Source organism: Schistocerca piceifrons, chromosome X (assembly GCF_021461385.2).
Source record: "Schistocerca piceifrons isolate TAMUIC-IGC-003096 chromosome X, iqSchPice1.1, whole genome shotgun sequence".
Lineage (NCBI taxonomy): Eukaryota > Metazoa > Arthropoda > Insecta > Orthoptera > Acrididae > Schistocerca > Schistocerca piceifrons.
In genome coordinates, this window is record NC_060149.1 from 306,085,607 (window position 1) to 306,113,405 (window position 27,799).

General features: G+C 38.0%; 1 protein-coding gene across 1 annotated transcript in view; it reads left to right on the forward strand.

The window, feature by feature from the left end:
- Positions 1–27,799, forward strand: part of LOC124721846 (early endosome antigen 1-like) — a 206,412-nt gene that overhangs the window by 150,845 nt on the left and 27,768 nt on the right. The window contains exons 7-12 of the mRNA XM_047246977.1: positions 2,399–2,555; positions 2,628–2,893; positions 3,591–3,738; positions 16,279–16,497; positions 26,551–26,892; positions 26,985–27,206. Coding sequence (XP_047102933.1) covers positions 2,399–2,555; positions 2,628–2,893; positions 3,591–3,738; positions 16,279–16,497; positions 26,551–26,892; positions 26,985–27,206 — 1,354 coding nt within the window. The remainder of the gene's footprint in view (positions 1–2,398; positions 2,556–2,627; positions 2,894–3,590; positions 3,739–16,278; positions 16,498–26,550; positions 26,893–26,984; positions 27,207–27,799) is intronic.

The following is a 27,799-nucleotide window of genomic DNA, read 5'->3' on the forward strand; positions in this document are numbered from 1 at the left end:
TTGCAAAGAGACAAAATCGCAACTTGTTGGACCACGCTACATGCCTCCAGCCAGTTACTGTTCAGTTTTTGTGTTGCATGGCCCAATGAAGACATACACCTTTATGTGCCACTGTGAACACTGACCTTTTGCAAGGCACCCAACTCCAGATATCCACTGAGAGCATTACTATTCGCAATCTTTGCTTGTAATCTGGCTGAGATGGATATTCATTCACCAACATCAGCAATTCCTGTTGGTTTGGAACCAGTTGTTATTGGAAACACATGAGACACATCTTTAGTCCCTGTCGGACAGGATCTTTTTATGACTACTGTTCTTACTCTGTGTTACATGACTGCAAGTGGTGCTCCATTCCTTGTGTAAGAAGCAGTCAGATGAAAATGACAGAGGGAAAAAAAGCAAGTAAACTGGTTATTACTTCAGAAGTAATTGCCATATCTGTTAATCCATTTATCCCTCTGTGAGACAAGCAGTCAGTGGCTTCATGGAAAAATGTTTTTAGTTGCCTGTGGAACCACAGGTGCACCCTGGCATGCAACTCTTCGTCCAAATCAAATTGACAGCCACATACGTCTCTCTTCAGGACTCCAAAATTATGGAAATAGTGTGAGAAGAGATTGGACTGTACGGAAGATGTGCACCTATGTTGTCAACATTGTTTAGAATACACTGCAGAAGTTTTGCTGGGAAGGCCTTACACATCCGACACGCTGTCCCAATCTCTCCCTATGTAGTTCCCATATTCTTGGAGTCCTGAAGAAAGTTGTTCATGGTCTCCAGTTTCCTTCATACAAAGAAGAGCATGCCTGGGAACACTTGTGGTTCCATAGAAAACTGCAAACATTTTTCCATGAAGGCGCAGACCAGCTTGTCACACAGTGGGGCAAATTTATTAACAGATATGTCAATTACTTTTGAAATAATAAATAATCTGTCTCATTTTCATTTGACTCCACTTTATAGGTGTGATGGGCAGTCTATGTTCATAAACTGACGAATTGCGCAACTTCGTTCATGGTATGGTCGAGGGCACATCAAATCACAGTAGCTTGTTTCTACCATTCCTTCATGTCTCTGTGTCAGTCCATATGTCTGTGCTGATTCCATACAAATGACTGTCACTTACACACCACTTCAATGCCACCATATAGGTCAGCAGTGGAGGGTCATGTGACTAGTTGTTACCAATTCTTTACTATCTGCAGCACTCCAAAGTGACCAGTGTGCTCCTTTAAGAGCACTAGTAAAATTTTGTCTGGTGATCATCAAATTGGTTCTCTTTTGTCACACTTAGTAGCTGTTTCATAACCATTGCTTTGTGTGTGGTATTTTTAACTATTCTATAACATTTGAATTGGATCAGTGTCCCTTTTACTACAGCAAATGCCTTTTTCCCTTTGGACTTATTTAAGAAATGTCATTTGTTAAATGCCCATGAGCCTGAACAAGATTTCTGTACGTACTATCCAGGTCGTATGTTGAACCTTGCCTTGAATATACCCACATAGAAAGTTTGGACACTTTTTTACATCCTAAGCTATGTTTCTCATGTTTGGCAGAGTTTGGTCTGTGGCCTCTGGTACTAGAAGTGTACTGCCTACCTTGAAGATGACATAATCTCACCACATATCTGTTAGCAATAAGGAGAATGTCCACTTTCTCTATATTTGCTAGTTTCTTCCCAAAATTGATGCAAATAATCTTATTGTAAAATGCTGTTAGTATTTGCTTTATTTCAGTTAGGTTTTAGCTTCAGAAGAATCTAAAGTTCATTAATCACTGTAGGTTGCCCGTTTGATGGTTTCCTACTTTTACTACACACTAGTTTCGTTTGCAAATGAATGCAGCCTATTTTTCTGTCACTTGTGAAATCTTATGATAATAGCACTGATGGTCAAAGCTAGACATCCCATTTTTGACAATTACCAAGTTTTCAGATTCAGTCTTGCCCCAGTAGCATTAGCATCGTGGTGATAATCTCATTTTTCACATCTCTGGCAACTGAAAAGAGAAATGTTACTTCGTATTTTTGTGACATGTTGCTATTTAAAGAACACTGATGCCACATTGAAATGTCTTCAGTAATTTTGCTTTCCTATAAATTTTTGTCTTGATTTCCATGAAATCTATTTTTACTGCAGAACTTGGAAAGACTGCTTTTATAAATAAAGATATAGTAGTACCTACTTACGTCTACATAATTGTTATCCATGCTGCTGCAAGTTAAAAATGTGGGTTCCCATTGCACTTGTAGCATGAGTCTTTGAAAATCTTTGAATACCGGAAATCAGAAAACTTCATAAAAAAAAGTGCGTAGTTTAATTTTAAGATGAAGTTTGTTTATAGCCTGCTCACTGTACCGTACTTACACTTCACAATTTGTTATTTCTTGCAGAATTGAAGAACTGAATAAGAAATTGAACTTGAAAGAATCTGAATGTAGTAGCATACTGAAAGAGCTTGAGAATTGCAAGCAACAGGTGGATGCTGGAAAAGAAAAAATAACAGTTTTGGATTCTGAGTTATCGGAACAGAAACAGAAACTGAAAATGGTAAATCTATCAGTATCCATACAATCTTCACTTTTCCATTGCCCACATTATCTAATTCTGTGTTTTTTACAGCTTCAAGAACAACACGAGGAATTGAAACAATCACTGAAAAATAAAGATCAGTCATTTTCTGAAATAATAGAGCTAAAACAGAAGTCTATTGATGAATCTATTGCACAGCTGAAAAAGATGAAAGAAAAACTTGAGCATAAAGATAAAGAACTTGATGAATTACAAGTCAAACTCAAAAGCAGTGTTGAAGAAGAAAACAAAACTAAAGCAACATTGACCAAGTTAAAACAGAATTATAATTCACTGGAAGCTGAACTGAAATCAAGGTAAGGATGATACATGTAGCAATAATTTGGTAAATATGTAAAATAATTCTAAATTTTATTGTACTGTAAGGGTTATAATACAAGACTTCTACAAAACTTGTAGCAGATGAAAGTTTCAACTAAGTGTAAGCAAGTGCAGCATAATCTAAGTTGAAAAAAATCTCTTATATGTTTTGAATTCAGCACCAATGACAACTTTGGAACAAGGCTGAGATACTTAACTTGGCCTTACAGACTTGTTAAAATGGAATTATTAAGTAAAGATGCTTTGTGCCATTTCAGTGGGGGAAACTTTAAGAAATAATTGTGCTTCATGTGAATGGCTGCTTCTAAATTTTAGGGAACCTATGTTCACAAAGAATTTGAGGAACATTATGTTACAGACACATGTATTAAGTGAGAATTGTGTGATAAAATTTGTCATAGCAAGACATATTTAGAAGCATAAAAGGAAGTTGTATTTCCCCTGTTCAGTGAAAAGCAATCTCATATTGCTTGCAACAGGCCCTGTCTGTAATAGTCGTACTGTATTTTATGAAGAATAAATGTAGATGTAATCATAGCTTATGAACTGCCTACTTAAAGATGCCAAATAGTTTTTCATTACTGCAGTGATTAAAAATAGATCCCTGGGTGCTTTATTTTTGGTTTTAATAGTCTTGCATTCGAGTGAAGTTGCAATTATATCCCTTTGCAGAGACTTCAAAATTGAAGAACTGAGCTCCGCTTTGAAAAAAAGTAAAGAAGTTAGTGCTAAGCAGGAAAGTGAACGTGCGGAATTAGTTGCTAAAATTCAAGCTGGAGAAGGTGCAAAAACAGTAATTCAGCAACTGACTCAGGAGACGGTAAGTTCTTTTACTGTTAAACACAAATTGGAAATGGAACTTAAGCTGTGAGATGTAACTATTACAAATATATTTGTACTGTAGTGTTTTATTTATAAAGCAGTTTCAATATGCCTTCGTTAAAAAATCTTTGGAATCAGTTGTGTTGTTATCACGTTGAATGAGGAGCTGCATTGATTTCAAGCATGTCTTTGTAAGAGACCTGGTGAGTTTTCTGGCAACCATTCTTAAAATATGACTTTCACTTTGCTCTTTAATTGTAGTGTTTCAGTGAATTTCATGAATTTATGAGAAAGATCTCGAAAATCATCCACCCCATCTATCTGTAATAGAAAGCTTTACATTATTTCACCAATGAATTGCTTGTTTGTTCGGTGTTATATCTACTGGGTAAGAACTAGCCTATTGTCATTACAAATTTGGTTTATGAGACTATATAGTGATACAATGCTTGTGACTGCCTTAATTAACTGGTAAATAATATGTTCTGTTGTAAAAACTTGGGAGGTAGGAAGAGAGCATAATTAATATTTGTTGACTATAAAATTTATGCTTTATAACAGTAAATAAATGTGATTTAGTAATTCCAATTGCATCAGAGAGTAAATTACCTAATAATGTGCACTCTGAACAAATTTGGAATGCTTGCAAATGTATGACATTTAGTTTGTCATTGAGGGTGATTGCAGGTAAGGTATATAATCCTTTTGGATGAAAGTAGTTGTATTAAAAAGCTACTAGAGGCATTTTAAATGACTGGCTCATGTTCAAGTTTTATCTGAATTCGTCTTGTACTGGAACCCTGTGTTGATTTGCCTGTTCCCACATTCACTATACTTTTGATAATAGTATTCGTTGAACACAAGGAAAAAAATCCCTATTTTGTGATTTCAGATTAATAACAGCAGTTGTCAATTCATAGAAGAGCAATGCATTATTATTTTTCCTTTAAGAGCTACACTGTGTGTTGTCAAAATTGGGGCAGCTCCCTAAAACTCATGAAATGCAAATATGTACATTGTGCTGTCAGTCTGAAAAAATTAAACCATGTCTTATTTAGCCAGGACACTCGCATAAGAAAGTAAATGTTTTGTGTGTGTGTGTGTGTGTGTGTGTGTGTGTGTGTGTGTGTGTGTGTGAAAGCAATAGAGTACATATGTAAAATCTATGATTAAGTTGAGCAGACTAAATTGAACAGGTTTTAGATGTTCCCTAACCAAAAAGCTTTGTTGAAGATATATTATCTTAAAAAATTGGGTTTTTGGCTTCAGCATGTTTTCTGCAGCTCACATCTTTTGTCAGACAACTGGAACCAGGGGTTTTTAGGCATCTGTAGCTTAACTTATAATGAGTGTCAAGTGCAGTGCTAAAAAGGTGTGGACATATTTATGCCTAGTAAGTGCAGCAGGAAACAGATTTCGGGTAACCCGAGCAGTCAGCATCAAACTTTCATCTTTATGAACGCAACTGTGGAGTACAAATGCACAAAATTCAAGACAACTTTGTAACAAGCAAAGTCATAAGGGATGGGAAAGACCTGCCATGTCTCAACAGCTCATTAGAAAGATTATCCGGAAGTACAGAGTGCTTCACCACAGAGTTAAACGTAGCAGAAACCTTGCAGAAAAACAAAATCTGAAGTAAGCCAAAATGAGTGAAAGGATAGCTACGTGTGGAATGTTCAACATTGTAAAAATCTACCATCTGATAGAAAATAATAAGAAATTCTGGTTTTTCATTAACTCGGTAACTGTATCAAAGCCATTTGTCCAGTCTCTGTGTCCATGTTGGCACAGGAGGATGAAAGAGATAAGGCCAAAAATACTAAATTCTGTTTTCAGCTATGGTCCAACGAGGAAGGTGGTAGTGTGATTCAAACAGTCGTCATTGTACAAACACCAAAATCCAAATAAGCGCCCACAGGATATAAAGTCCTACTAAAATCACTTAACAGAGGAAAGGCAACTGAACCTGATGGCGTAGTTATGCAATAATACATAGAATATGTGAAGGAAGTTGCACCTCTTCTAGCAGCAGTCTGTCATAAGTCAGTGGAGGAGCACAGGTGGTTGGAAAAATACGAAGGTCATTTTTTGATTTCAAGAAGGGTCTTCAGACAGATGCACACACCTATAAACCTATGAGGTGTGATCAAAGACTGATGGGAATTTTTGTTTCTCTTTGAGAACCTTTATTTATTCGACATCAACTTTCTCCCCTTTAGAGTAATTCCCCTCAGATATAACACACTTGTCCCAGTGCTTTTCTAATCTTGGAAGCACTTCTGAAACTCACTTAAGGTTGTGGTGTTCAGTTCCTTCAGCGATTCTGTTTTTGTCTCATCAGTGGAGGCAAAACAACATTCTTTCATGTTTCTCTTCAGCCTCAGGAATAGAAAGAAGTCACAGGGAGACATGTCCATGGCTGAGACAACATAACAGTTTTGTTTTTTGCCAAAAAATCACAAACAAGCATTGAGGTGTGAGCGGGAGCATTATCGTGGTGCAATTTCAATGGTTGGTTTTGCCACAATTCTGATGATTTTCTTTGGATTGCTTTACACAAACAACCCAAAACTTCCAGGTCATACTCCTTATTGACCATACGATCATACGGCAAGAACATTTGATGCACTATCCCATTGTAATAAAAGAAAAGAGTGAGTAAAACCTTCACATGTGATCAAACTTGTCAGACCCCCCCGCCCCCACCACTGTCCCCCAGTCTTGGCTCTTCAAGCAGTTTCCATTGGGGATGATTGGGCTTTGGTTTCGACTTCGTATCCATATGTCCATGTTTCATCATCTGTTATAACCTTCTTTAGAAGTTCTGGATAATTGTTGACTTCATTCAACAATTTCTGAGTGATTCCTACTCAACATCATTTTTTGTTGAAAGTCAACAGTTTTGGAACAGACTTTAATGTTCCTTGTTTCATGCCCAAAATATCTGAAAAAATTGCTTGGCATGAGCCAGAGGATATGCCGACATCATCAGCAACCTCTCTGATGGTGATTTGGTGATTTTTCCAGGACCCTTTTCCTTACTTGTTCCACATTGTCATCGGTAATTGGTGTGGTTGGGTGTCCAGGGATGTCATCGTCTTCAATATCTTCTCAACCCCCTTTGATGTTTGTACCTCTCGTAAACTCTTGCCTTACTCATTGTAGATTCATCAAAAACCACAGTCAACATTCTGAATGTGGTGGTGCACTTTATGCCATTTTCAAGCAAAATTTAATGAAAATTCTTTGTTCCATCTTTTTTCGAAAGTAAAAATTTGCCAAGCTCTCGAACTGTCACCTGTAAACTAAATATTCAAAACAGCTGAAAATGCAAACATCCATCAGGAACATGTGTACTGATGAGATAAATAAAAATTGGTTGTGTGAAGCCCACAAAATTAAAAAATTCCCGTTACTTTTTGATCACACCTCATATATGACTGACATAAGTCTGCTGTAGAATTTTGAAACACACTTGATGCTTGTTTATGATGTCCTTTCTGCAAACCAAAAGTATCTGTAGAAGTCAACATAGATCCCGAAAACAATAACCAAGTGAAACCCAGCTCACTCTTTTCATCCACAAAACCCAGAAGGCAGTACGTGTTGGTCGTCAGGTTGGTGCTGCTTTCTTTGACTTCCAAAAGACATTCAATACAGTTCCCCAGTGCTGCCTAAGAACAAAAAGCAAGGATACCTTTGTGATTGGATTCACGAATTCCTTGCAAATAGAATACAAAAATTATTCTGAATAAAGAGAAAATATTAGACTTAAAAGTAGCTTGAGAAATGTCCTAAGGGAGTGTTATAGAACCTTTGTAATACATATAAATTGCTCGGATAAGCTCCTTGATGCCATTGTCTTCCTAGAAAATCCTTAGTACAAGGATTGGCAGTTCACTCTCAATGAAAACAAATGTCACACATTGCACATAAATAACAGGAAAAACCTGTTATTGTTTGATTGCTGAACAATCTGTGGAAAGAGTTACATTCATTTAATATCTGGGACTGTGTCCATAGATCAGATTAAAGTGGTGCAACTGCATATAACTAATTACAGGGAAGGCAGGTGCCAGATGAGAGTAATTGAAAGAATACTCACAAAGTGTAATCCAACCAATTTTAATTGGTAGAGTTGATGGTCATCACAGAGCTTCCCCTTGATGGCCACATGTTTGCTTCACAGTGCAACCTCCCACATCTGGTACTGAACCATGCTAACTGACATGGGAAACACAATAGTATGTTTAAACTACACGATGATTCAAAGAAGGGATTTTGTCGTCATGTGTTTGCAAGTTCATTATTCTGAACTGATATTGTTTCCTTCCTCCAACACTGTCAAAATCCCTTCCTCTACAGGAAGAATGAAGAAGTCTTGAACAGCCTGCTGATGATGAGATATGGCTCATGAACAGAATGGCTGGACTCAGAGGAAGGTGATTCAGGTATCTGATCTTGAATTGTGTAATGCGTTTGGCAGTTATAGAACAGATGGTGTGTTGACAAACTTAACTCACCATGTTAAGACTGTCAGTCAACACGGGAGAATGCTGCAACAATATGTGGGAATAATAACTAATATGGTAAATGATGACATTCCCATCCTGAAACTAAGTTAAACAGTTTTGTCTTTCTAAATGTGTCCATGCACAGTTTAGGTCATAAGGCCTTAGTTTTCAGAAAGATCAAGGTCAACAGTCATCACATTTGAGAGCTTTAATACTCATCCTTTTTTCAGTTTTACCTTATTTAATAAGACTAGAGATAATCTTTACTTCATACAAAAATTACAGACTAACATTATAATACAGGTAAGAATAACACACTATGTAGTTATAATCAGAATCCAACTCTTATCATTAACTAATTGTGCACAGATGTGTTTTCTTGCATAGAATAAAAGTTTCTTTTCTGGCAACTGTTAGGCAAAAGAAATGTGCATACATCAAAGTGTCTTTTATTCAGTTCGCACAGTGCAAAAGATTTGTTCATTTTGAATGGCTTTATGACATTTGTCAATTGATACACTGTCAAGACGAAGTTCAGGAAGAGACTGCCTGTATGATAATATGAAATTATATGCAATAAGATTATCCAACCACAGTGGCTATGTGCCTGTGGTAGTTTAGGAATGGACATGTTGCTGTGGATTTGGATTGCTTCTCATGGTAGATAACCTAATTGATGCTACCCAATATAGTCATATTATGGGTGGTTTTATGATACAATCAGTGTGAAAATTATGTCCTGAAGGATTAATTTGTTTCCAGCAGGATCAGGCCTCAGTACACATGTCAACTATGGTGCAACAATGGTTTGCAGAACAGAATGAGATTTCTCTTTTTGAAAGGCCTCTTCCTGCACCAGATCTCAGTCCCATTAAAAATCTATGGCTAGAGATAAAACAGACCATATGAGAAACCAGACCCGACTCTGCATATTGGAACATCGCCTTAGCTGGCTAGGAGGAGATGGCAGAAATTGAGATATTTATTACTCACCTTGTACTCATTTCCTCACAGTACACAGATGGCCACTGAAGCAGAAGACCTTTGGTCAGGATTTTATGTGGTAGAAAAACCACAAGCTGTGCACCTTTGATGACCAAAAAAATTGTATTAAGAACTGTGACCTGTTACTCTGTTATTTTGGTACTCTTAATAGAGTAAAAAAAATTTGCTCAATAAAACAAAAAGGGGAAAAAAAACAATTGCCAAATGTGATGTTTGATTCAAATCCTGCCATTGCGCCTCAACTTATTTGCCTGTCAACTATACCATCAAACTATGACATCAATAATATTGTGTGCTCCAGTATTCAGGCATATTTTACTGTTGTTATGCGATTGACTACACCTCATGACTTGAATTTCTTTTTTCATGTATGAAATCCTAGGGATTACACACAGCAGTTTTTATTGTGTATTTTTAAAGGATACATATTTCATGCTAGGTGTAAATAAAGTATAACTTCCTCAATTACACTCTTGCAAATATAGGTGCCCTGTACTTTTATGGGCAGTACTGTACACTTTATAATATGGTTGGTTCTTGAATAATGTGGCAAGCAGCTCAAATTTCATTTATGTGCTATTAAATTCCCATGTTGCATATAGTGTCCTTGGCCCAGAATGGTACTGTAAATACAAAATTGTGGAATCCTCGCGGAAACAATTTTAACTAGAAAAACAGTTTCCCACAAGGAAGTATATTAAGCTTCACAGAGTTTGCTATCATCCTCCGTAGCTTAAGATAAGTGAGCCAACACAGTGGCCTGAATTCAATCACTTTTTTGCTTGATTTTGCTCCTTCACCAACCGTGTAACAGCATCATGTCTGTTGAAACTGATGTTAAATATCTGAGAGACAAGGGCAGTGCATATAGTCTTTAAGTTTTAGGCAGCAACAACAATGTGGGTATGCTTCCACAATTCACAATACACATTTAGCCCACCTACATTGATAGTGATGGGCACTATTCTAGGTGTGAAAAAGTCTGTGAGGTTTCTGGAGCTTTCATTTAATTACTAACTTATACGGATACCACACCTAAAGGACTTAAAAACAAGCTCTGTTAATGAACTAAACATGTTGAAGCACAGGGCTTGCAAAGCAGCCGTTATTTCTTCTGTGGGTTTACAATGCTTTAGTGTGGTCCTGATAAGATTGTTGATGCTGGCTTTATGTATAAATGAGGACTATGTTTCTGAATATCATAATTGCCAGTCCCAGCCTCTATGTCAATAATAAGGAGTACTCATTAATCATCTGATGGCATGTTCTCATGTTACGTCAGGCTCTAAGGATGTTGTTTAATTGGCAGTCTCTTTCACCTGTTTGAGTAACTGCCTGTGTAAATAGCATTCTTAAATTGTGTACAATTAACTGTAAGTTGGGATCCTTGCAGAAGTAAACATAGTGGCATTTGGTGAGGACAAAGGAAACTGGGCCAAGGTTGCATTGGACATTGACACTGGTGGATAACAAGGTGCAGAATTATTTTGAACTTAGAAATGAGTACAAGAGTGATAACACTACAGACTATATATTTAAGAAATTATTTTACATTTTAAATCAGCACCACAGCTCTATGCCAATCTACAGAAATGGGTCTAAGCACAGAGACAACTTTGGCTGCTCTTCGGTTCACCCCGCAAATCACTGTCTACAACTCAGAATATGCAATAGTAAGGGCACTAAGGCAGCTAAGATGTGTTCGAGCTACACAAATTCCTCATGTGTTTTCTCTGAGTGAATTGCATCCAGACCAGTAGGTGATATTTTGCCAGCTACTAGGACATGTGGGGCATTTGACACAATGGATGGCCTATGCAGCAACGAAGGAGGTCTGCACAATACATTTAGTGTCGAGGTGTAAGACCATTTTCTAATGCCCAAGCTTTTGAGTCACAGGGCACGTGTTGACTGGAAGAAAAGTGTCAGGAAAGTGAGGGTCAAATAACTGTGGCAAGTAAAAGTGATTATCCAACAGTGACCAAGGAAGTGTGATGAAGTGCTTCTTACTTGCCCCGTGATATGCACAATCCTGTGGTGGAATAACTTTATGGGTACACTATGTATTAGATCATTATGTTTTATATGCTTACAAGAGGGTATCCCTGCAATTAGCTATGAACTTGGCCTCGATTTTAGCAGAGATTGGAGAAGTGTATAAAGATTTTAAAAAATTTGAGGGGCTCTGGAAAGCCCTATCTTTCCATTGTTAAAATAGCACTTGTAAATTACATGTTTTCTCAGAAAGTACTTGAGCTTCAGTTGTTGAGGATGGATTATCTTCATCTCCTGCAAACTCCTCCTCCAGCTTCCCCTTTGTCCTCCTCTTGTTTACACTATCTAGTATTTCTAGGCTATTTACAGCCCTGTCAGCAGCCAAAAGACATTCCTTGGTCTAAAGCAAGCATCGTTCATACCATTTTGAAACCTATCTCCATGCCCATATTTTGAAATACTTTGCACCTTACAACATTGCCATCATTGAAAGTAGCAACGGTATCACACACATCAAAGTGAAGTGTTTCTATTCCAACAAACACAGTCTTGGGGATTGTTGACCATATAACACTATTCACTCTTTCATTGGGGTTTTGCGTTTTTCCATGAACACACTTTTTCAACAGTTCATGTGCTACTAAGTCTCTGAAAATAGGTTTTATCACCTTCATTACCACTTCTGGCAGACTGCTTATGAGTGTACACTTCAGCAGTTAGCTATCTCTTGTTGTACTTACACCAACTGTTTTCTCCTGTGGGATGCAAGGAATGATGAGGACTTTCACCAGTTGAAAAAGTATGGAGGGGGGAAAAAAAGAAAAGATCCCAACAGCCTTCTCCATTTCGTCGATACTGTGTGTCTTACCTAATAGCCACATCATAATGGTTTTGTATTTTGTCATTTATACTGTCAGTTAACCTTTCCTTCCCATTCAACCCGTTACCATCACTGAGCTTTTGTTTTTTGTACGAAACTTTCAGTTGCCAAAGTCTAGATCCCATTCATTTCTGTACATGTCCAGGACACTCAAATTTCCGCACTACGTCATTATCACCATAAGAATTCAGTTCTTGAGTATGTTTGAAACTTATAGAATCACAGTGGACATTCTGGTGGCAGATGATACACCATGAAGAGATGTGTCCCCGTTTATACCAAGTACTATTGAATCCTGCAGTCAAGTCTCTGTTACATCACTGCTTTCTATTACTGACTCTTCCACAGCTTTCTTCATAGATTCTATACTGATATCTTCTACTTTAGACTCTATAAATCTATTATAGTTCATAAACTTGGTTGGGGGATTTGGAAGATTCATCATGCCACAGAAAACTGCACCTGCAGTAGCACCCTTACCAATTGTACACAGGGCACAAACAGATCTAATGTTGTGTTCATGGATTTTGCTACCATTTTCTTCATTTGGAGTCACTGCGACATTGTTCCACAAGATGGTCATGTATGAACACTTACCACAAAGATCCATTTCACTGGCAAGTTCTACGTGATTTTTTATAGATTGTTCCAGACCGACTTCACTACACTGAATACATCTTACACAATTTGAAAAAATTCTGCTGGGAACTGACATATCAAATATTTCATTCACATCTGATTCACCCATAAAACAATCATACTTTTCATTAGCTAAACCAAGCTTCCTCTGCTACGTACTTTCTTTCTCACTTTCATTGCAGTAGGCCGGTGTACCAGCAAGAGTAGGTTCACACACTTGGTTATTGTATTTATTGTTTACTGTAATAACACCTACCTTTGGCTTTCCAATATTTCTCCATTTCGTGAAAGCCTACAGAGGATTTCTAGGCACTTTATGTTTACCCATGATTATCCTTCAATAAAACAAAAACTTCAATGAACAGAATTCACTAAGAATAATGTCAGGATTCCAAAAGAGTAAATAAACATGAAACACACAACAATTGAGTAAGAGATATGTATCGAATTATCACAGGTTAGCCCCAACATTTATTTTCTCTCACATCAATAAAATGTACATGTGAGCATGTAGCTTCATGAGTACAACATTTGACAGCAACAGTGGCACAGTGGATCATGCCCATGCAGAATTATTTCAAAAATATTTTTAAAATAGTTGTAGTCTTCTGAACTGAATAAATTATATGTCAATTGAAAGGGGAAAGTCTGTAGATTTTTAAAACACAAAAAAGTAAAAATTACACATTTCATGATTTTGAACCTTTCCAAAGCCCCATAATAGAGCACACATTTTAACTTATTGCATATTGGCAGACACTTTCACTTTTTCAGTATCAGTGGTCAGGTTGCCACTTATATGAGGGAGAAAAAGTTGCTAACACCCTCTATACTTCTTCAGTGTTCATTTTTAACTAAAAATCATTTTGTTTGAGCATTAACGTTTCATGAAATTATGGTGGTGTGTGCAGGAGTGAGAGTATGTGCACTTGTTCATGCACTTGAGCCTGTGCAGAGTGCCATCCAACGATTTTGACATATTTCAGAATGGCAGGCTCTTACCCATTGTTTGTACCAATGGTTAGCCAGTCACATTAACTTGATATGGATTTTTTATTTGGAAGTTCTTTATTTACTTGTTTATGTTAAGCTTTAAAAGGTCTAACCTCACTTGTTCATTGAGTGCACTAGATCCAAACCAACTCTAATTTACAGTGAAGATATTAAGTAAATCATTGCCTGTCTAAGGAGTACATGGAATAATTTAATTACTCCTATATTTCATGTTGTATGATAAGAAATAAATCATCTCATATAAAGTAATAGGTTGATGATGTGACTTACCAAATGAAAGTGCTGGCAAGTCGACACACACACAAACAAACACAAACATACATACAAAATTCTAGCTTTCGCAACCAACGGTTGCTTCGTCAGGAAAGAGGGAAGGAGAGGGAAAGATGAAAGGATATGGGTTTTAAGGGAGAGGGTAAGGAGTCATTCCAATCCCGGGAGCGGAAAGCCTTACATTGGGGGAAAAAAGGCCTTTTTTCCCCCAAGGTAAGTCTTTCCGCTCCCGGGATTGGAATGACTCCTTACCCTCTCCCTTAAAACCCATATCCTTTCATCTTTCCCTCTCCTTCCCTCTTTCCTGACGAAGCAACTGTTGGTTGCGAAAGCTAGAATTTTGTGTGTATGTTTGTGTTTGTTTGTGTGTGTGTCGACCTGCCAGCACTTTCATTTGGTAAGTCACATCATCTTTGTTTTTAGATATATTTTTCCTACGTGGAATGTTTCCCTCTATTATAAAAGTAATATGTTGACCACACATATTGTTGACAAACTATTCCTCATATGGATGATATCTAAAAAAACTTTGTTTTGCAAAAACTGTTGCACAACACTTCTGACAAAGGCGGCCTGAGCGCTGTAAATTTGTAATGTTTCAAAAAAGAAGGCTTTATTTTTTAAAGAAAAGTTAGGTTGTACTGTGACTTGCAATTGATGTAACAAAGATTCAGCACAGGCTATCCTGCAAGTAATGAATGACACTGCTTTGTAAGAACTCAAAGAAAGGACTGACACTCGGAAACTATATACTACAAGTAACTGATGTCAACTGAAATGCATGTGTAGGCTTCTTTAAAATGATTACGTTGAAAATCATTAATCCTTATTTTAGGAAGAGAACCTTGGTTTTCACATTCCTATAAAACAGTGAACAACACAGTGTTTCAACATAAGCTGGTGATTATAAAACAAGGGTGTCCAACCTTTTAGCTTACCTGGAGAGAACACAAGTGTTTTTAGGCCACACATAATATACTTAGCACTAACAAAAACCACTGGGGGGGAAAGGGTAATAGTGATGGTCAGAGGTATATAATTAACACATTTAAGTAATTTAGAATTTATTAATTTATGATTTTTTTTTTTATTTTAAAGAAGCAAGATCAAATTATTTGACATTTCATGTATGATATTTCATTATTATGCTCATTTCTTGAGCTTCATGTGGACCATGGGTTGATCAGCCCTGTTATAGGCGTGTATTTCAGATGCCCAGAATTCAGTTTTACTAATTACCTGTGATGGATAAACATAAATATGCTGGCACCCTGACTTTTGATGTTTTGGACAGCAAAGTACAAATAAGCATGCTGTAATTCCATTATTTGCAACTGACTAACATCAGAGTGATTCCTGCAATCTGCAGCGGCGTGTATACTGCTTGGAAACTTCCTGGCAGTGAATCCCTTTCTGGCATAACTTCCAAGAAACTGCAATTTAGAAAAAATAACATAACAGCATTATAAAATTGAAGTGTGATTTCACAGTTAAGAGTATTTCACTTATAACTATGATTGTGAACTAAGTTTGCACGACACTGTGTGTGCATGTGTGTAAATGAAAGGAATGCTGTTTCTTTCAGTCATTTTCAACTACATTTAGGAAATCAGTCTCTCTGCCTAGGCTCCACAATGTTTCTGTGTGAACTTGGCCCTAGGTAGCCACAATGATATCTCTCAGCGGCAGCCATTATCTTTCCGAATGAACCACAGATAAGTATAAAAGTGTTCAATCTTGTAAATCTACTACCTGCTGAACATTTCTTTGGACATCCAGCTTTTTTTAAAAAAAAAAAAGATTCATCCAGGGGTGACAGCATTTCTATGATAATGTAGTGTTTCAGTGTCCAACTGGAAAAGAAATTTGTATCTCTATTATGCTGGTGAACATCCAACTGTGCTTTGTGCAGTGTAAAGAAAACTGTCCTGTGCTATGGTACTTCAAAAAAGAATTGCCCTGGCAGATGCACCATACCATATGACCCTGTTAGCCCATAAAGATAATTGCTTGCTCCACCAAAAACTGGCAAAATGATTAACAGATCTTGGGCATTTCCAACAATGTCTATATCACACATCATCTTTGTTATCTGTAATTAAGATCCTACATGTTCTAACAGTATAAACAGTATTGAGAAAAATACTTAGGTTTAGAACTTAAAAATTTGATATTTAGCTGTATGTACACAGTAATTAATTTCTAAATGTTCCAGACATCATTACAAGAGAAAATGAAATCATTAGAAAAGAAGGAGGATGAGAAAAATAAATATGTCCAGGAGTTAAAAATGCAGATTCAGAATGTTACAACTAAGTACCAAGAATGTATGAAGGAACTGGAAACAAAAGAAGCAGAGTTAAAATCAATGGAAGGCTCCTTGGGGACAATGAGCAATAATGCATCTGAGTTGCAGAGATCTTTGGAAGAAAAGGTACATAAAATTTTGCATTCTTGTGAAGAATCCATTTAAAATGTTGAAAATAGCAATTTTACACAATGTATTGTTAATATATTTCTAAATGGTTCTCTCTAATGCAATCAGTGTATTACTGTTGAATACACTTCATGATTTATTGTTGAAGTGAAGTGAAATAGGAGCCTGATGTGTGAACATGGTATCGCTTTTCCTGGTGGTAAAGTGTGAATTTAATTTTATTTTATTCTGCTCGTATATAAAAGGTAATTATTTGTAAATTTGTGGTAAGTTCTATGGGGCCAAACTGCTGAGGTCATTGGTCCCTAGGCTATTTATTTTACCATGATGTCCTTAAAAAAGAAGCAATTCTCCTTTCTTACGTCCTTCCTTCCGTATGCCCAGTTATAGAGGGTGTTTGAACTTGTTAGCTACGTCTAACAGCGTCCTTTTCTTCTTTGCCAAAATCTCTCTGTGAATTTGCTATGTTGTTTCTTGTGTTCCTGTGTCCATTATTTTCCAGTGGTCATTTTAGCTTTCTCCATGAATGTGTGATTTGCAGCAAGGAATTCAAAGGCTTTGCTTTCTCCAATGGTATCATCTGTGGTGATCATTTCTCATAAGCCCCCTTAATTTTCTTCTAAAGAAGTGATTTTTACCTTATTTAAATTTATTGTATTAAGAATGTTTTTAGTAAATCTAGTACTGTCCATTCTGCACGTGTGACCATAGAATTTCAAGTGTCTTCTACGCATTGCATCAGTGAACCTATCAGTTGCTGTGTATATGTCTGCAGTTTTTTTCCTTTAATCAATATACCGTTTGTATTAATGTGACTATAAATTTCTCTGAGAATCTTTTGCTGTTCCTCTCCACTTTAATCAGCTTTTTAGTGGCTACTGTGAAATATAGTTTTTGTGGCATATAATGCTTCAGGCAAAACAGCTGTCTTGTAATGTTGAAGTTTCACATTAAAAGATATCACTCATTTATTGTAGCACGTTCATGTTATTCTGTATGTTTTCTTGAGTTTGATGACTCTTCCTAAATTGGCCAGTCCAGATAGTACTATGATTTCTGTGAGATATTTAAAAGAAGACACATATGAAGTTGTCACATATTTCATTTGTGTTGGGCCTCTTCTGATATTTTTATGTAAATTTTTCCATCAAATGATTCTTCTTATATGATATTTGGAGGCCTGTCTCTGATGCTATCTTGCTTAACTTTGTAATGGCATACTTGTCTTACTGAAGATAGATAGATCATCAGCAGAAGCTTCACTTTGGTTCTCGTATTTTACACTATCTTAAACAGAAATGGGGAGAGACCATCTCCTTATCAAACTCCTCTAAATGCTTCAAAATGCTCAGTTATTTCAGTAAGAAACTTCACTTGAGGTTCTGTGTCTGTGAGAGTCTGTCAGGTTAGTTCACTAATCATCCTTCCTACTCTGAACTCTTCTAAAGTGTCCTAAATGGTTTGCCTGCCAGCAGGCACTTTCTTTTGAGCCACAAAGTTGACGAATGTGTTGGGACTTTGATGTATTCTTAAAAATTATTACCTTCAGCACCAAATTTGCTTGTCACACGATCTACCTTTCCTGAAGCCTGCTTAATACTCAAAAATCAAATGTTCTGTTTACTCTTGAACCCTGTTTAAGAGAGTTTTGGATAAAATCTTTTATATAACTGGAAAAAGAGATTGTCCTCTGTGGTTGTTGACGTCTTTCCTATCACCTGTTTTATGCAATGTATGTGTAACAACTTTTTTTCCAGTGCTTTGGAATTGTTCCAGTTTTCCATTTTTTGTTAAGAGTACAAAAATTCTTCTTATGAGTTCATCTTCTTCTATTTTTGACATGTGTGCAGTTATGCCATCCTCTCTAGGTCATTTTCTATTTTTGTGTGATTGAATTATCTCACTTGTTTCTTGGTGTATACCCAGATAGATCCTCATAGAATGTCGTGTAGAAATTTCAGGTGTTGTTTTCTTGAATTCATACTGTATCTCTATGAGATTGCTTTTGTCGTAGGGACATTTTTTGCAGAAAATTGTTTTTTGAGGTTGATTTTTGTATCTACAAGGAGGACTCCCATCTTTCAAATGTGTGTTGTCCATACCATTGACTCCATACCAATGATCACTCATCGACACCTTCATTGAGAATTGTCAACTATGTTTATGTTTCTAGGTTGGCTGTCATAATTTAGTGGCTGATGCCTGTACTGTGTTGTGGAGGTCTGACCACTCCTTGGGATCTTCTTCTTGTATATCACGAGTGAAATCCTCAGCACTCTTCTCCAGGCAGTCTGTATTAACTCTAGGAAATCATTGCCCTTAAATCTGGATCTGTTTGGGTGGAACCTAATTTTGATTTGTGTTAAGTTGTGATCTGAATCAATGACTCCCTTCTGTACACAGACATTTTGAACCTTGTACATATCCTTTCCAGAAATTGACGCATGACCAATCTGAAATTCCACTAATAATGAGTTTGGCGATTTCCACATTTTCTCTCTGCATAGAGGTCTTGCAAACTGTGGAGACACAGGACTCCATGCAGATGATGAACAAAAGCTTATTAGACATTCTCCATTCTTATTCATCCATTGATGCACTGGGTGAATTCCTACTATTGACAAGGATTTCTTTTCCATGCCATCTTATGCCTTAAAATCACCTAATAAGCTTCTCTTGCTTGTCATCTTCTAGTGTTTCCTAAAAATCTACTTTCTGAAGATTTTTCTTGCTATCACTATTAATGGGGCATAAGCTTTGTTGCTTGATTTCGCTGTATGGACTGAAATTCTTTCGTGTGGGGATGTAAGGTCATCAACTGAATCTTGAATTGTTTTCCTTACTGCTCTTAAAGTCCAAGTATTGATAAACTGCCTTTGATTTTTACTGCATGTTGTCCTTTAAATATCCTGCAGTTCTTGAAGTTGAAATGGTTTTCAACTAGGAAATATGTTTCATAAATTAGGAGGATCTCAGTGGCAAATTTTCTAGGATGTCAGTCAGTTGTTTAAGTTTTCCAATTTTTGGCAGGGTCCTGATATTAATAGCTCTTGAAAAGTTATTTTTCTTGCGATGAAGAGATTTTGGGGAGATATGATTCTTCTGTGCATGATGTTCCCGATGCCACAGAATCTGATAATCAGAAACGGTTGTACTTCCATCCAGGGCCTGTACAATTGTATTGGTACCATTAGTTCCATCATGACGATATTACAAGTTGAATGCATAAAGGAGAGTGTTCTTTAGAATAAGAACACAGAATTACAGCTTGATTGTTGGGGTCAAGAGGGGTGTCTAGATGTTCTCCAGCTAAGTTGTGTTTGGTCTGGTAGAGCTAGTTTAGTTTGCTCAAGTTTTCTGGCATTCCTATCTGCTGCCTTCCACGTGGGAGTACCACATCTCCCCGTGCTATGACAGTGCAACAGGCTCATGGAAAAAAGAAGCAGGTAACTACATACATTTCTTTTTGTTACATGTAAAAAAACGTCTATTTGAAGCTGATTCAAGGATTGTTCAGAATATGTAAACCCATTTATAAACACTTCACATTCAGAATTTATTTTCTGACTTACTACACTCATGCTCATAAATTAAGGATAACTGCAGAATGTGGCACTACACAAAACTGTCACTAATAGCATAGGCACACAGGGAACACACACGACACAGATCTGTAAGTCCATGGTATCAGTGATAAGTTGAAAAAACCATCCCGAAACAAATGTGCTACAAAACGCCACTGTTTCCTGCGTATGTACCCCGACATCAATATGGGATATGGTCACCATGCACACGTACACAGGTCACACAATGGGTTCATATACTCTGGATCAGGTGGTCAAGCAGCTGGTGGGGTATAGTCTCCCATTCTTGAACCAGTGCCTGTCGGAGCTCCTGTAGTGTCATAGGGGTTTGAAGATGCGCAGTGATATGACGACCAAGAGCATCCCAGACGTGCTCAATGGGGTTTAGGTCTGGAGAAGAGGTAGGCCACTCCATTAGCCTGATATCTTTTGTTTCAAAGTACTCCTCTACGATGTCAGCTCAGTGGAGCCATGCATTATCATCCCTCAGGAGGAAGGTGGGACCCACTGCACCCCTGAAAAGGCAGGCATACTGGTGCAAAATGGTGTCCTGATACACCTGACCTGTTATAGTTCCTCTGTCAAAGTCACGCAGGGGTGTACGTGCACCAATCATAATCCCACCCCACACCATCAAACCACGACCTCCATACAGGTCCCTTTCAAGGATATTAAGGGGTTGGTACCTGGTTCCTGGTTCACTCCAGATGAAAACCCGGTGAGAATCACTCTTAAGACTATACCTGGATTCGTCCGTGAACATAACATGGGACCACTGTTCCAATGACCATGTATTGTGTTCTTGACACCAGGCTGTACAGGCTCTCCTGTGACCAGGGCTCAGTGGAATGCACCTTTCAGGTCTCCGGGCGAATAAACCATGCCTGTTCAGTCGTCTGTAGACTTTGTGTCTGGAGACAACTGTTCCCGTGGCTGCGGTAAGCTCCCGAGCAAGGCTACCTGCAGTACTCCATGGTCGTCTGCGGGCACTGATGGTGAGATATTGGTCTTCTTGTGGTGTTGTACACTGTGGATATCCCGTACTGTAGTGCCTGGACACGTTTCCTGTCTGCTGGAATTGTCGCCATAATCTTGAGATCACATTTTGTGGCACACGGAGGGCCCGTGCTACGACCTGCTGTGTTTGACCAGCCTCCAGTCGGCCTAGTATTCTACCCCCCATAACGTCATCAATATGTGTTCTTTGAGCCATTTTCAACACACAATCACCATTAGCACATCTGAAAATGTCTGCACTCTTACTCACTGCACCGTACTCCGACATGCACCAACACACCTCTGCGTATGTGGACTGCTGCCAGCACCACCGTGCGATGACCACAGGTCAAATGCACTGCATAGTCATACCCCGAGGTGATTCAAACCCGCAAACTGACAACCAGAGCATTGTTTCACCATGTATCAGCATTATCCTTAATTTATGAGCACGAGTGTATATGTCGATAACATTATCTTCATCTATAAAGTGTTTCGAGCTGCTATAATATCTGTGATTTACTGTGCTTTGTTGACATATGATTTTTTTAGACTTAAAACAGTGGCAGATTGGCAGTGCTGTCTTAGTTGGTTTATTGGTGACAACATTTGCAGTTATACTATGGAGCTATCATATGTAGTTTCATGACATCATGTAGAGTTCATTTAAATATTTCATCTAATAAATGCAGTAGCTGAGAAAATAAAACTTACTGATGGAGGAAGTGAGTCATAGAAGAAGATTATTATATCTGATACAAATTAGGCTGCCATAAGAGTAACTGCTGATTTTGTACATCTGAGGATCGTTGTTAACCAAATAACAGTACACAGAGAACTTCAGGTAATGTAATGATTTGGGATGTCACGACTTTTCACTGAGCCATAAGATCACACTAAATGTGAAGGTTTCAAGTAAGTGATGAAAAACTATTTTAGGTCCTGTGTTCATTTCATGGCACATTGATTGTTCCCAGTAGAGACTTTCATCTTCCCACTCACACAACTGGAAATATCAGAACTACATGAATGAGATTAATGATAAAGTAATATGTTCTCCTTCATTTCCACATTGCTGGTTATTAACAGTCATTTTGTTCTGCTTTGCACCAATTACTGTCTTCTAGCATCTCTCAAGAAACTGTAACAGTTTATTTGTGAAGAATGACAAACTCTCCGTGACCACCAGTAAGCATCTAACATATACTGCTGGCAAAAAAAAAAAAAAAAAAAAAAAAAAAAGAGAGAGAGAGAGAGAGAGAGAGAGAGAGTTCCATTCCATACTGGGCACTAGTACAACAACCAGTTATGAATTTCTTGAAATAAGACAGTCTCGGTTGCAAAATCTCTTTTATTTGCAGGAACTGACACATTTCACCCTTTTGGGGCATCATCAGATTGGCCTAGGGATGAAAAACAACAACAGTGAGGCATATACAGATTAAAGTGGGTAAATAGAGTTAATATGAATACACAGAAGACGCAAAGTTACAAGCTGTGCAGCCAGCTCTACAATTGACCGTAACTGTGAACTTGTTTAAAAATGAATGTGGAAAACCAACATTGTCCATTAATGCCCACGTATGGCATTAAGATAAAATTTTATAAGGAACCATTGTCCTGTCATCATGGGATGAGTTAAAGCGTTACAGAACCCAGAATGTGGAATACAATGCCAAGTATAACTTCAGTGTCCTCTGGAGAGGAAAAACTATCACAAACCAAAAAAAATTTAAGAAATCTTACATGAATGGAGCCAACTGTGTTCCGGCGTACTCAGCATGGAGCATTGCGTACAGCTGACAAATGGATAATGCAGTCGGGAACAGGATACATCAGCCCTCCAAGCTGGCCATGCAAACATAGAGCCATAGAGGCAAGATTATACGACCATAATAGCAGACATTAAAGGTAGATGGCATTGGCTACCCAATGTGCTTACAAAAAGTGATTGCGTAACTAAATTACATATGTGGAAGACAAATTCGGTAAAACAGTGTATTATAAAGCAATAAAACTTAAAATGATGCTAAAACATTAGTCAAACCAATTAAAAGAAAAGGAATAAAAAAGGTAGCATCACATTCACAATAAAAACTAATGGTGGGTTGGAATAGTGGGTACCATAATATCATAATAAGACTGGTTTTTGCTAATCAACTGATCATTCAATAAAATACATTTTCCTGTACTGGAATGTTTCAGAATTACAATTTCCTCTAAAAGATTTAGCCTTTCCCGTTTGCTAACGGCATGGAGTACATGTAATTCTGTTTAACTTTTCCATACTTGTAAAGCAAATGTTCACTAAATCTGGTTCGAAATTTCCTACCAGTCTGGCCCACATAAGAAACTTCACAGTTGACGCACTCAATTCTGTAAACTCCGGATTCAGCGTATTTGTCTTTAGTAGATATTTCATTATGTATCTACCAATGCTGGACTTTGTTTGTCGATGAAAATATGACATTCAAAAGATATTTTCTGAATAGATTTGCAAGGCCATATGATAAGCTGACTACAAAAGGGATTTTAACAAATCTAGTGTTCTTTGCTAACAGATCTAATGGAAGTTTAGATTAATCAGGTTTTTTTTGACACTGTTACTGATAGCAATATGCTTAATGTTAGTTAATTCTTTCTAAATAGAAGACTGACTAAGGGGAAGTTCTGTGATGCAGTGAATCATTGATTTAAAGCAGCTCATCTTATGACAATATGAATGACAAGAAGAGGAATGAATATGAAATCGCTTGTTGTTGGTTTGTGAAATATGTCAAATTTGACACTCCCTTATAGTTGTAATTCTAGGCCTAAGTAATTAATATTCTTGTTGTCATCCATTATCTAATGAGTGAAGGCCATCTGAGGGTGTAGCAAGTTAAAATCTTCAACCAGACATGGGACCTCATCCATAGTACCATCAAAGATGGTAAAAATGTCATCGACGTAACACCTATAGGAAAGTATCTGTTCGGATATAACTGTATCATTCTTCTTAAGGTAGCCACCTACTAAATGATTAACAAAAACAACAGCAATAAATCCCGCCAGACAGCTACCCATGGCTAAGCCCTTGTGTTGCTCATAAAACTGATTATTGAATGAAAAATAGTTAGATGAAGTGATTAATTTAATAAGTGAGATGGTTTCAGTGATCTCATCTACTGTGAGCTGATGCTGTCTATGAAGACTGTTTTCAGTGAGGCTAATAGTCTCATTGATGGGAATATTCATGTATAGATTTTTAATATCTAAAGACAACAGAACACTGTCAGGAAAAAGGTTTTATCACACAATAGACTAACAAGATCTTTCCTATTACAAATAGCAAAGTTTTCTTCAAAAACAACGCTTTGTTGTAACAACTGCAGTAAATATTTAGAAATCCGTTCTTCTGAGTTCCCTATCGCGTTAGAGATTGGGTGAATGGGATAGCTTGGTTTATGAGTCTTCACTTGCACACTTAGCCTGGGTCTTTAGGGTTCATGACTTTCAACTTTGTGGTGACATTAGGACCTAATATCACAGGACAGGCCATGAGACAAGTTATTAATTCTTTAGCATATGCCTCAGTTGGGTCACATCTATTTGACTAGATTCCCATAAAACATAATTAAGGATTTTATTTCTAGATACACTGCTGTCTGTTAAAGTTATACCAACATGAGGGATAGCAAGTGACAAAATTTTAATTTTTGTAAATGATTAAATTTATAAATGATTTGTGGCTGTACGGGATGCGAAATTTAGTATATAGAGCTGTGCGTCTGGCAGCTACAGTGACCCTAACCCAGTTGGGTATATAATCGAAATGACTTTGGATGGCGGATATGGGTACATTATTTCACGGTGCTTCAGCTCTATTCCAGAGTTCATCAATTGTGAGTGGTGGTGTGCCAGTCCCTCAGTAACCTGCGACAAGATGTTTTCAATGGGAGTGAGAGCTGGAGTACATGCTGGCCAGGTCAACAGTTGAACATCCTCTATATTGAAGTAGGACAGTATAATACGGGCAATATAACACGGGAAACGTGTAGTCTTGTATTATCTCATTGAAAGATAACATCAAGGAGACCTTGTAGATAGGGCAGAGTCACTGACCCTAATGCATCGAAAGTGTATCAGCTGCTGTCCAAATTACCAGTTGTGTGAACAAGACATGATCGTGTTATGTACCCATTGGTACCATCATGCAGAGTGCTGGGCCTATATAACTGTAACAAATGCAATAGAGTAACATGTCTTTTCCTTAGAACCTGGACAAAAGGATAAATCCATCGTGATACCATACCCAAACCCAGGTATTGTCTGAACAGATGGTGTGGTACCATTTGTGTCCTGCGTCATCTCTCTGCTGTTGTGTTGAGGGTTGCCATTCTGACAGCCCATGGTGTTCCATATGTTGTTGCCACTGTTCATGTATATATTTCTGGTGCTACAAACAAGCTAATTTCCAGACTCCAGGTAAATGACATGGCTGTATGATTTTGCCCAGTCGAGCGATCAATGTGACTGTCTGTCTGCAATATGTCTGTCTGTTGAGTACTCGTCAGGGTGCCATTGAGGTCCCACTTGCCATTGAGTATGACCCTCCTGAATCCGTCAATTCCGTATTTGCATGACAGGCATAGGGTCCTGCCTGCAATATCACAGAATGGCAAACTACACTCTCAATAGGCCGTAATCCTGCTGCTGCCACCAAGTCCCAACAAGTACTGCTAGACATTTCTTCTTACTCGAGGCGTAACACAATCTTCTCACAAACAACTAACAATTGAATGCAATTGTAATTTGTGAATAAGAAAATCGCTACATAATCTTTCTTTATATAAACAATGTAGATGGCTTTATTATTACCTACTTGGTGCTCTTATGCTGAAATCCTAATCAGCTGAATATCTAAGAATGTAGTAAATTTGATAGTCTTCACACAGACTTCATGGTGTTACAGTTTTAATGACCAGCAATGTACATTGGTCTGTGGAGGCTTTAGACTGTTTTGCGTGCCAAGGTGATACTATGAGAGAGAGAGAGAGAGAGAGAGAGAGAGAGAGAGAGGAATTTTATGCTACCCAGAGTTTCAGTTTATGCAAACAGTTTCTTAATTTTGAAATTGTTACTGGTGCATGTGCTTCTTCAAATTGAGAATAAGTGAGGAAGAATGTCAGGATTGTAGTAAGCCTGCATAAATACTTAAAAACATACAGATATACGTGAGATAACTGCCTGATAATTAGTCTATATGGTGTCCAAAAACTATTCACTGCTGCACTCCTGTCTTTGTGTTGTGCATAAATAATGTGTGGCTGTGTGTTCCCTTGTTAACTGTGTTTGGCCACTGTTGCACTAGAAATTGAACATACCTCTCAGTAATGATTTTGTTACTGAGTGTTGAGAAGATTATCACTAAACATCTAGTTAACTTCATATATTATTCTAAATAACATTGCAATTGTAAACCCTGTAGGAGATGCAGATTGAAGAACTGTCGTCATCCATTGAGCGTTGCAGAATGAACTCAGCAAACATGGAAAGTGCTCTCTCAGAACTTAAGGAAACTGTGAACATAAAATTCCATGAAATTAGTGTTTTGAAGGAAAACAATGAAGGTCTCATTAAACAAAAGAAGGACTTGGAGATAAAGTTAAAAAAACAGGAAGATGAATTGACAGCAATCAATTCCAAAGCAGAAGAATTGAATGAGACGCTTTCTCAGAGTCAGAGAGCATTAGAACTTAAGGAAGAGCGAATCCGTGGTTTAGAAACTGAACTTAGTGCAAAAGAGGATCAAATCCAAACTCTGACAGCAGTAAGTAAGAGTCTGTAGTAAATATTTCAACTTTTGATTGCATTAAGCGTGAAAGCTAAAAAAAACTATAAACATGTTTTAATCTTTTACAGGAGAATCAAAAATTAACTGAAACAATTGAGAATCTTCAAAGAACAATACATACTAATGAAGAGTTTATCCAAGCTATTGGGATTCAACGAACTTCTTTAGAGACAGATTTGTTTGAACTCCAGAAAAGTATGGCTGAATTGGAGACAGAGAAGAAAAACAGTGAAGAAAGCTTTAAAACAGAAATTGCAGCTCTGGAGAATTCTCTGCAGGCCACACTTTCGGTAATTATCGCATATAATGGACCCACATTTGATCTGTACTTTCATGATTCTGTACCGCATCCGATTCACATCTCTCAGGTACTGATGTTGCATGTTATGTTTTCCACCTACGCTCCCCCTCCCCAACCACTGCTCCCAACTATTGTTCCACCTCCGCTCCCCACCCACATTCCCCCTCCCACTGTCATCGTCTCTCCCCTTCCCCAAGCCCCACCAACCTCCCCAAGCCTTGCCCCCAGCCCACACTGCAAATTTTGCACCCAACGCACTGTTACTCGCCCTCCCCGCCGTGGGTCGCCCTCCCCGCCGTGGCTCGCCCTCCCCGCCGTGGCTCGCCCTCCCCGCCGTGGCTCGCCCTCGCCGCCGTGGCTCGCCCTCGCCGCCGTGGCTCGCCCTCGCCGCCGTGGCTCGCCCTCGCCGCCGTGGCTCGCCCTCGCCGCCGTGGCGCTACCTCCTCATCCCCCCTACACATTTCCCCTCCCAACTCCCCATCCGTGCTCTTCCTCCGAACTCCCACCACATTCCCAACACACTCCTCACTTCTGGTCCCCACTCCCACAACAGGTTCTCCCTTATGACCTAATCTACCCCCT